The 11,228-nt window shown below is 47.2% G+C and overlaps 1 protein-coding gene across 1 annotated transcript in view; it reads left to right on the top strand.

The window, feature by feature from the left end:
* Positions 1-2,281: 2,281 nt before the first annotated feature.
* Positions 2,282-11,228, top strand: part of Ppt1 (palmitoyl-protein thioesterase 1) — a 22,832-nt gene continuing 13,885 nt past the window's right edge. Inside the window, exon 1 of the mRNA XM_005353308.3 lies at positions 2,282-2,417. Coding sequence (XP_005353365.1) covers positions 2,294-2,417 — 124 coding nt within the window. The 5' untranslated portion in view covers positions 2,282-2,293. The remainder of the gene's footprint in view (positions 2,418-11,228) is intronic.

The raw sequence follows: 11,228 nt of genomic DNA, 5'->3' as shown, positions 1-11,228 counted from the left end.
GCCGCCCGGCACCAATCAGGTTTCTTCCTCAGTCCCTCTCACCTTACTTTTGAGAGACAGTTTCCCATTGCCCCTGGAACTTGGTGACATAGTCAGACTGTCTGGTCAGCACACCCCAGGAATCCCCTTGTCCTTACTCCCCAGTACAGGGGTCACAGGTGCACACGTCTACATCTGTGGGTATGGGATCCGACTCGGGTTCTCACGCTTCTGCAGCAAGCCCTTCACTACCTGAGTGTCTCCCTGTTGGGGAGTATTATTTTCAGGTGTGTGACTTTTGTTTTTGCTGCACTCATTTAACTCTGTGAAGCTGTGATTCGTTGCCTGTCTAAAACACCTGATGGTCTAATAAAGAGCTGAACGGCCAGGAAGTAGAAAAAGACAAGATCTTCTGAGTAAACTGGGAGCATGGGGACCTTGGGAGAGGGTTGAAGGGGAGGGGAGAGGCAGGGAGAGGAGCAAAGAAAAATGTAGAGCTCAGTAAATATCAATTAAAAAAAAAGAATCACACAAAAAAGAGAGAACTGAATGGCCAAGAGTGAGGTAGAATCCAGAAAAGAAGAGAAGACACTTGGGGCCAGCTGCCCAGCCACGCGGCCACCAAGCCACACAGCCACACAGCCACACAGCCCCCAACCATCCAGCCACTGAGTCACATAGCCACACAGCCCCCAACCATCCAGCCACTGAGTCACATAGCCACACAGCCACGTGGCTACCCAGCCACACAGTAAGAGTGAAAGTAAGCTATACAGAAGTAAGAAAAGGAAAAAGCCCAGAGGCAAAAGGTAATTTAAGTTAATAAAAACTGGCTAGAAATAAGTCAAACTCAGGCTAGGCATTTATAAGTAAGAATAAGCCTCCGCATGAGTGTCTTATTTGAGAGCTGAGTGGCAGCCCCGCCCCCCCCAAATAAAACCTAAGAGGCAAAGAGTAATTCACAGAGTAAGAGACAAACACAACATCTCCCTAGCCCCAAGGCTATTTTCCTTTGTATTATGTTTTGTTTACTGTGTGCGATTATGTGGGGAGGGAGAGGGTCACTGTGGGTATACAGAGGTCAGAGGACAACTTGCACAACTTGCTTCTTTCCTCAAGCTATCATAGCCCCATGAGGAATGGATCAGGTCACCAAGCTTAGTGGCCAGTGTTTCATCCAGCTGAATCACCTTGCTGGACCGAAGCCTATCAAACTGTGCACTGTATAATGCTTCCTAATCCTGTATTTAACTGGCTTCTCAACTACCTAGTAACTACTAGTTTCAACGGTGTGGAACAGAAGGGTTTCACGTGGGTGTGCGACCGGTTTTTCTTCCAGATTTTTCATGTCACTCTCTGTAAGACGACTTCATCCTCTACAAAGCCGGTGCCAAAGAGCCCACTGTACCCTGGACACATATTACTTGACAGGTTCATTTGAACGTTTTCATTGTTTTCCCCCATAATTGAAATGCTGGGGCTGGACTTAGAGAAGCTAGAAAAGAGGTGGGGGCAGAGAGGGCAAGAGCCTCTGGCTGTAAACCAGGGTGTAGCTTGGCTAGGAAGTGGCCATGTTTCCCCATCTTCCTGCTTCACCCCTCACCTGACAGGCCACGCCAATCTGGAAGCCCTGACTGGATTCCTGAGAGCTTCCTTTCTCCCCGCAGGAGCTAAAACCTCTTCCTCCCTAGGTACGTCTTTGCCCCATTGAAATCCTGTATTTCCTTCAAGACCCAGAAGAAAACCCACCATGATCTAACGAGCAGTGGATGAAAATCAAGTCTCCCTTCTCCAGTTTCAAGACACAGCTTTTCTCCCAAGGGCAGTGGGTACAACACAGTACTGAATAGTTTGCTGCCTCTGTGGGCCTCCTTTCTTACACAGATGCACACGTGCTAAAATAAAATAATCTCCTCTGGGAAAAGCTCCTGCAGCCAAGCCTGATGATCTGAATTCTGAGTTCAAATCCCAGGACTGACAGTGAAAGGAGAGAACCCACTCCTGCAAGCTGCCCTCTGACCTCCACACGCACGCTGTGGCACGCGTGCCACACACCTATAAACGCCCCCACACAAAATAAAAATAAATTAAAGCAAAAATGAGACCGTTGTTAGAGAATAGACATGTTTTCAAATCCGTGGGGAGAAATTGTCGCCTGGGTATCCTTGGGTGTAAAATGAGAGAAGTGCATAGACCAATTAAAAGATGGAAAGCCGTTGGACAATAGCAGCGTCTGCCCGGCGGGGGCGTGGTCACCTGGGACCCTGAAAGCCTGGTCCTGGGCGCGCGCTCGCGGTCATGTGACTGGGCTAAGATGGCGTCCCCCGGTTCACGGTGGCTCCTGGCTGTGGCTCTTCTGCCCTGGTGCTGCGCCGCCTGGTCGCTGGGGAATCTGAATCCGCCTTCGCCGCCACCGCTGGTGATCTGGCATGGGATGGGTGAGTGAGTGTGGAGAGGGGCATCCTTTCCCCGCCTGGGTTCACATCGCAGAGCTGGAAGGGCGAGGACGGTGATTCCACAGCACCCGCCTGATCTAGGTTTTGGGATTTGGGGGCTCTCTGCACAGGAAGGAAGGGAGCCAGGTGTCTTTAGTGAGCGCTCAGGGAGAGCTGTGCACTGCTAGGGTTTTAGGATGTCCTTATTAAAATCCTAGCATCAATGGCATCAGCTATCAGCAACTGACATCAGTCCCTGCATCGGTCCCTGCAGAGCTGGGCGGCACACTCCTGCTTTCATTCCTTCACTCTTTGAATGGAGATCTACTAGACACCTGCACAACCTTTTTACAGTTACAGTACAGCACGACTACATCTGAGCATGAAACAAACTGAATTTTTCATTCTTCATCCTTTTGGAACTTACTTTCCAGTGGCGGGGGTGGTGGTGGTGGTGGTGGGGAGCATACTATAAAGAAATAAGGGAGATGTGTTGAATGTTGGTGAGTGCAGTGTGGACGGACAGAAAGCCTAGAAGACAGAGCTGGAGGTGTGAGCATGTGCTTGAAGAGAGCACTGTTAGGAAAGGAGTCACCCAGAGAGAGGCAACTGAACCCGTCTAAAGTGGATAAAGGAAGATGCCTATATGGATGTGTGGGCAGAGGCCCCGAGCTGAGCATGTGAGTGTCCAGATCAGGTTAGCAGGAGCAAAGGGAACAAGAGAAGAGGAATGTGAACCACCATTCTAGCACTGGGAACGTACCCTGCAAGAACAAACCACCGAGCCTTCTCTCCAGCCCCCTGACTTACATTTTTAAAAGATTGTTCAAATGCAATGCAGTGGGAGCCTGTAATTCCAGCACTCAGGAGGCAGGCAGGAGGATTTCTGCAAATTTGAGGCCTGTCCTATATGGCAAGTTCCAGGTCAGCCAGAGTTACATGGGGAGACCCATAAATAATAATATATATTTAGCTAAAGTTAAAAATGAAAACAAAGGGTTGTTCTGTTGGTGACCCTAAATGGTCATGCGGACCCTTCTATTGGTCACTGACACAAGCAGTGTGGCCCAGAGTCCTGGGGAGAAACTGTCATTAGAAAGAAAGGGACAGAGAAAAAGGGTTAGCTGTGGCCACAGGGAATCCAGGCTGCTTGTCCACAGAGGTGACAACCAGTGATTCCCAGGGTTTTTGGGGATGTGGATTTATTAGCTGTGAAGACTGACTTTCTCGAAGACTCCTCTTAAGGAGAGTCCACATGTAAGATTCAGCTCAGCGGCCTGTTTGTCCTGGAGACCCCCTGACTCTCCTGTAGCTAGTCAACTGTTCTTTTCCTCTTGTGACAGGTGAACAGGGATCAGGGCCAGGACAATTCCACAGACTGAAGAAAAGGAGAAGAGAGACTCCGTGGGTCAGACCTTATGGAGTCAAGACATGGCAGCCTGTCTGCCTTGTCCCACTGTGCCCTTATTTCTGGTTTAGTTTCTGTGCTGAGAAGAGATTGTAGGTGTCACAGAGCTTTGCAAGGGGACACTGCAGTCCCTTAAACCCTAGAGATGGCTGTGGCTCAGAGCTGTGTAGCGACAGATGTTTGGTAACAGGAAGTATAAGGAAGGCTGGAACTTTGACACACTTGAGGGTGGCATCATGGGATTTATTTTTTATTTTTATTTATTGGGGGGGGGGGGTTGAGACAGGGTTTCTCTGTGGTTTTGGAGCCTGTCCTGGAACTAGCTCTTGTAGACCAGGCTGGTCTCGAACTCACAGAGATCCGCCTGCCTCTACCTCCCTAGTGCTGGGATTAAAGGCGTGCGCCACCACCGCCCGGCTTCATCATGGGATTTAGATATGGTGTGAAAGACCAAGGGGACAAAGATGACGCCATCGTTTCTGGCTTGAACAACTTGAAAGTGAGGTTGTCTTACCAAGAAGGGGTAGCTTGGAGGGGAGCACACTTGGGGTGTATATATGTAGTCAGAATTCTTTTAAACCCAGTAAAGTAACATACACTGGTACTTGTAGCCCCCAGGAAGCTGAAAGAGTAGGGTCTGAGCCAGGCCAGCTGAGGTACATAGCCAGACCCTGTCTGAAAGAAAACAAAAGCAAAAGATTTTGCTTCTTTAATGTAGGAATTTGAAGGGTGTGTTGTTATTGTTTGGGTGTATTGCTTAGTTTCATATGGGGCCTTTTTATTAAAGTATTTTTTATTATTGTGGGGGGTACCACCTACACCATTGCGCACACGTGGAGGTCAGAGAATAGCTTGCAGCAGTCAGCTCTCTCTCCCACCGAGTGGGTCCCAGAAATCAAACTCCAGTTGCTTGGCAGTGGGCATCTCTACCCAAAAGACATACATCCAGACCTAGGTTTTGACTGAGACAAGGTTTCGTGTAGCACAGGCTAGCTCAGAATGTGCATTTGTTGTCTAGACAAGAATGACTTTGAACTTCTGATCTTCCCCTACCCCTCCCACGCGCTAGGACTACAGGCATTTGCAAACAGGCTGGGCTCGTTTGGTATTTTGAGACAGTATCTTTCGTAGGCCAAGCTGTCATTGAACTAGACATGTAGCCAAGGCCCCTTTTTGTTCCTACTCATTACATGGTGGATGTTGTTAGGAAAGAAAGGAGTTTCTCTGGGGCGGGGTGTTTTCTCCTTACACTTCCCGTCCAGCTGAGATGCTGTGCTTTAAGTGTAAAGTGGACACTTCTCGTCTCGGTGGCTAGTTGGCTTCCTGTTCTTAGGTCTGATTCTTTGCGGAAAAGGGAACAATTCCTGGGCTAGGTAGAGGCGCTGAGGTTCTCGCTCTTGATTTGTACAAGTGGGAGGTCAACCTTTTCTTAAAGCTTGTAGATGAATTCTTCTTTGGGCTTGCGGCTCACAGACACACACAAATGACATGGATACTTAATTAGGAAAGCTCAGCCTATAGCTTTTGCTCGTCCCACTAACTCTTAGAACTTAAATGAGCCCATTTATGTTAATCCTATGCTTTGCCTCATGGCTTTTTACCTCTCTTCCATCTGTACCTCCTGTTCCCTCTCCTTGTCCTCTGGCATCTCCCCTGCACCTCCTCTTCACCCCCTCTTCCTCTCTCTGCCTGGAAGACCCACCTAACCTCTTCCTGCCTAGCTATTGGCACTTCAGATGTTTATTAAAAACCAATCAGAAGGTGCCTTGGCAAAGACACGTCTTCACCGTGTATGAAAAGATTCTTCCACCACAGAAGCTCACAGGGCATATTTCATTGAATTTTGTGCCTCGGGTATTTCATTGACCTCCATCATGGTCCCTGGGGTTACAAATGTGGGGCACGACACCTGGCTTTTAATTTTTTTTTTTCCTATTTCTTTCTTTTGCTTTAAGACAGGGATTCATGCTGCTCAGACTAGTTTCAAATGTCCCTAAGAAGCCAAAGAATAACCTTGACGTTCTTATCCTCCTCCCTCTGCCTTCCAAGTCCTGGGACCATATGTGTGTTCCCCTTGTCCAGTTTATACAGTCATTTATCCTGTCTGGGGCCTGGTGCATGCTGGGCAAGCACTCCATCAGTGGGGTGACTTCTCCAGCCCCACGTGGCCTCTGCAGCTTGTTAGCACCTGACAGACAGAGCCATGTAGGAAGTGTTCTTTTATCTGTTCCCGCTGAGGGGACATTCCTGTGACACCAGCTTCACCGTTTTCAGTGCACAATTCGGTGGAGTTGAGCCTGGTCACAGCTGAGGCAACCACAGCTTCCCTGTAGTTTCAGGACTGTCAGCCCAGGCAAACGTCCTCATGGTTAAGTCCTTGTTTCCTCCCCTCCTCTCTCTCCTGATAACCTCCTGCCTATGCTGTGGTTCCTTATTCTGACAGAACAGGTGAAGGAGCTGACAATCTGTCTACTGTGCAGGGTTAGTGCACGGAACATGCTCTGAGGGTCATCCAGGTTGTAGCATGCTTCAGTGCTTCATGCCTGTTCATGGGTGGAACAGGCACCCATGGGTGGACCGCACCACAGGTGGTTCATCCAGTAATGGACATTTGCCCAGTTTCTGCCTTTGCTATGACCACAGTGCTACTTACTGTAAGCATTTGTGTAAGGGCTTATCTGGATGTTCGTTTTCACTTTTCTTGGGTAAAAAGGTAGCAGGGGAATTGCTGGGTCAGTTTATAGTTACATGCTTAGGGTTTTTTTTGTCATTGCCATACTTTCCCACAGGGATTGCATCAGTATAGTTCCACCAGCAGGGTACAAGCATACCTAGTTCCCCAGGTCCTTGCCAACACTTACTTTCTAATTTTAAAAATGTTACTTTTTGCCAAGTGTGATAGTGCACACCTTTAATCCCAGCACTAGGGAGGCAGAGGTAGACAGACAACTCTGAGTTCAAGGCCAGCTTGATCTGTGTAGGGAGCTCTAGGCCGTTCAGGGTTCTGCCTCAAGAACAATAACAATAAATAAGAGTTACTTTTAAGCCGGCCAGGTGGGTATGAGGTGACACTTCACCGTTTAAACCACATCTAAACTACAGCGATGCTGCTGGAGACTTCCTGTCTTCTTGGAGAAACGTCTTTGCATCCTTTCCCAATTTATGTTTAAGATTTTTAAAAAATTCATGTGCATGTGTTTGACAACATATGTGTATGTGTGCCCATGGAGACCCGAAGAGGGCTTCACTGGCTCCCTGGAGTTAGAGTTGGCTGTGAGGTCCCAACATGGGTTCTAAGAATTGAGTTCAGAAACTCTGGAAGTACTCTCAACTACAGATCCTTCTCTCTAGCCTCTTCTTTCATTTTAAAAATATTTATTTATTTTTATCTGTATGTGTGTGCCTATGTAAGTGTATGTCAAGTACATGTAGATGCCCAAGGGGCTAGACGATGGATTTCCTGGATCTGGAGTTACATGTGGTTGTGAGCCATCCAACACGAGTTCTGGGAACCAAACTCGGGTCCTCTGACAGAGCAATATCTTGGTCAGTGTTCTGTTGCTGTGAAGAGACACCATGACCGAGGCAACTCTTATAAAAGAAAACATTTAACTGGGGCTGGCTTACAGTTTCAGAGGTTCAGTCCATCATCATCATGGCAGGGAACATGGTGCATGCATGGTACTGGAGTAGTAGCTGAGAGCTGCTACATCCAGATCCACAAGCAGAGACAGACAGACAGACAGACTGCACCTGCTATGGACTTTTGAAACCCTCAGAGTCCACCTCCAATGACACACTTCTTCCAACAAGGACACACCCCCTAGTCCTTCTAATCCTATCAAAGAGTTTCACAGCTTGACTAAGCATTCAAATATATAAGCCTGTGGGGCCTTTCTTATCCAACCCACCACAAGCAGCGAGCATTCTCAATGGTTGAACCCTCTCTCCAGCCCGCCCCCATTTTATAATTATATCATTCGCCTTGTTGAATTGTAAGAATGACTTGTGTATCTGGACACTCAAATACATGTTCCACAAGTATTTTCTCTCCTGGAGTCTGACGTCTCAACTTTTGGCTCCTGACTTCTTACATTGTGGGTCAGAGACCCATGTGGGTTTATGTCACTAAATGCGGGGATCTTGAAAAGTGTGGCAACAGTATTCCGAACCCTCAATGAGCAAAATTTCATTCAATATCCAAGGATGAAATGAGTCAAGTTATTTCTGGCCATGTTAGCCTCTCCCACTCCACTGGGGCCTTGGTTCTGAACACAGAGCATGTGCACTTGGCATTGTACATGCCGTCCTGCTGTGAACACCAACAAAATACCGCCTTCAGACACTCTGCTCAGACTCCAGGCTGCTGGTGTCATGAACCCCAGTGCTTTGCTGTACACACATCTTATGCTCTTATAGTGGTTCTACTGCCAGAAATGAAGACTTAACATTTCCTTCAGCGTGTAAGTGCCAAATCAACTTATCTTGCTATCATATTGTGTTCCAATGATTAATTTTAAAATTGCCGTTGGAGAGGTCTGGAGAACTTCTGATCTTCAGCGGACTCCAGTTTGGTTCCCAGCACTCACGTGGTAGCTTACAGTTGCCTACAACTCTGCTTTCAGGGCCTCTGACCCCCTCTTCTGGTCTCCACAAGCACCAGGCACACATGCGATGCACTTACATACATGCAAGCAAACCTCATTAACATCAGTTAAAATAAATAAAAATTTAAAAATTGCTGTTTGAGTTACTGACTTGAATTTCATCTAAAAGCAAAAAAATCAGTAAGTGAATTTTGTTTGGGGATTAGGACATACTTCCAACAGTTTCTGAAACAAGCACGCTTCTGATATTTGTGCTATATATTTGTGTCAGCAGTTTCAGTATTAATGGTTATAAAATCAATATATTGGTTAACTATGAGAAACACCGAGGATGCTCTGTGTCTTTCATTATCAACTATTCAGCCAGAGCTCAATTCCTGTTTGTTTAAAATGGAGTCTCTCTGAGTAGCTCTTGCTGTCCTGGAACTCACTCTTTAGACCAAGCTGGTCTCCACTTCTAAGATCCACCTGCTTCTGTCTCTGAAGTGCTGGGATTAAAGGCATGCACCACTACAGATAGGGTCTTACTATGTAGCTCTGGCTAGACTGGAACTCAGCATGTAGACCAGCCTGGCCTCAAACTTACGGAGATCTGACTGTTTTTGCCTCCTGAGTGCTGGGTTTAGACGGTGATCCACTATGCCCAGATTAAAATGTAATTCTGTATGGATATATAACCAAGTACCTCTATTTTATCATTTTGTAAAATTAATTTCTCCCTTAATAAGTAGTCAAATTTGTGCTAAAGAATTGTCTTATAATAAACTTCTTTATGATTTATTATCAGTAAATATTTGATTTGTATACATACTTCATGCACCCATATAGCCAAGGTCTCGTAAGCATTTCTAAGCTGAGAAGGGCACCGTGTGGGCACAGCTGGAGACGCCCTGTGGTAGACCATCGTTTCCAGGTCTCTCCACTCTGTACACCGCCCTTTCACATCCTTGATTTCACCCTTTGAGACATAAAATGTTTCTGTTTCTTTTTTTTTTGGTTTTTCGAGACAGGGTTTCTCTGTGGTTTTGGAGCCTGTCCTGGAACTAGCTCTGTAGACCAGGCTGGTCTCGAACTCACAGAGATCCTCCTGCCTCTGCCTCCCGAGTGCTGGGATTATAGGCGTGCGCCACCACTGCCCGGCACTGTTTCTGTTTCTTGAACAACGTTTTGATTCGCAAATTTCCGTCACCATTTTCCTTGGCCAGGAGATAGCTGCTGCAACCCCGTAAGCATGGGTGCCATTAAAAAGATGGTTGAAAAGGAACTTCCTGGGATTTACGTCCTGTCTCTCGAGATCGGGAAGAACATGATGGAGGTAAGATGGCAGCTGGTTCCCTGGGAGGTTTGCTTCCGGGCTTGATAAAGTGTGCTATTTGAACACTTCACTTTGCATTTTTAGCAGCAAGCCATAGCCCCACTGGTTCAGTTTCATTTTGTTTGGGGATGGAGGGTTTTGCCATGTAGCCTAGGCTGGCCTGGAACGTGATCTTCCTGCCTCATCCTCCCAGGTGCTTCCCTGCAGGGTTGTTCCTGGATGCTCAGCTGACACTTGAACTCCAGTGGTCAGATGAGGGCATGGATCTGGGTCAGCCCCTGCCTTAGAGAAGACGCTGCCTGCGTACCGTTCCTTCCTTTTACCTCCCTGCTCCTTTTTTAGGATGTGGAGAACAGTTTCTTCTTGAATGTCAATTCCCAAGTGAAGATAGTGTGCCAGATTCTGGAAAAGGATCCGAAGTTGCAGCAGGGGTACAATGCCATGGGCTTCTCCCAGGGAGGCCAGTTTCTGTAAGTACCCTCCTGTACCGTGCCATTCCTCACAGGGAACTGATGTTTTTGCTCAGGTCAATTGGCTGCACTTATTTGGGGATCCCCCTGTCTCACAGAAAGAAGTCAGTCTTAAATTGTCACTGTGTAAGCAGCTTTGTGGAACTTCTTTCTTCCTTCTCTGTGTGTGCACATGTACAAGCATGTGTGTGGAGGCCAAAGGTCAATGTGCAGTGTGTTCCTCAATTACTCTCAACCTTACGTTTTTCGGAAAAAAATGTTAAGGTTTTATTTTGGTATTAATTATGTGTGTGCTGCCGGGCGGCGGTGGCGCACGCCTTTAATCCCAGCACTTGGGAGGCAGAGGCAGGCGGATCTCTGTGAGTTCGAGACCAGCCTGGTCTACAAGAGCTAGTTCCAGGACAGGCTCCAAAACCACAGAGAAACCCTGTCTCGAAAAACCAAAAAAAAAAAAAAAAAAAAAATTATGTGTGTGCGGGGTATGTGAACATGTGACTGCAGTGCCCTTAGTGGCCAGAAGGGGCATCTGATCACCTCCCACCTAGAGTTAAACATTATTGTGTAGGTGGTGGGAGCTAAGCCTGGGTCATTTGCAAGCGCTCCACCACTGAGCCATCTCTCCAATCCTCTATTTTAACTCAAAAATCTCAAAACTATATTCACTTTTTGTGGGTGTGCCTGTGTTTGTGTATGTGTATGCGCACACATGTATGCATGCCTTGATGCTGTGTGTGTAGGTCAACAGACAACTTTGAGGAATCTGTTCTCCCCTTCCAACACGTGGGGCCCAGGAACCAAGTCTGGTCATCAGGCGTGGTAGTGAGTGTTTAACCCATCTCCCTGGATAGCACTGGTGATGGTGCTGCTGCTGCTGCTGTTGTGAACCTGGAGCTCAGGATTGAGCTAGCCTGGCTGATTGACAAGCCTCAGGGACCCTTTGTCTCTACCTCCCCAGTACTGATATTCCTGGAACTGCTGTACCAGGCTTTTTCTTTGCTTTTTTTTTTTTTTTTT

Source organism: Microtus ochrogaster, chromosome 10, assembly GCF_000317375.1.
Source record: "Microtus ochrogaster isolate Prairie Vole_2 chromosome 10, MicOch1.0, whole genome shotgun sequence".
NCBI lineage: Eukaryota > Metazoa > Chordata > Mammalia > Rodentia > Cricetidae > Microtus > Microtus ochrogaster.
This window is presented reverse-complemented; position numbering and strand designations above follow the sequence as displayed.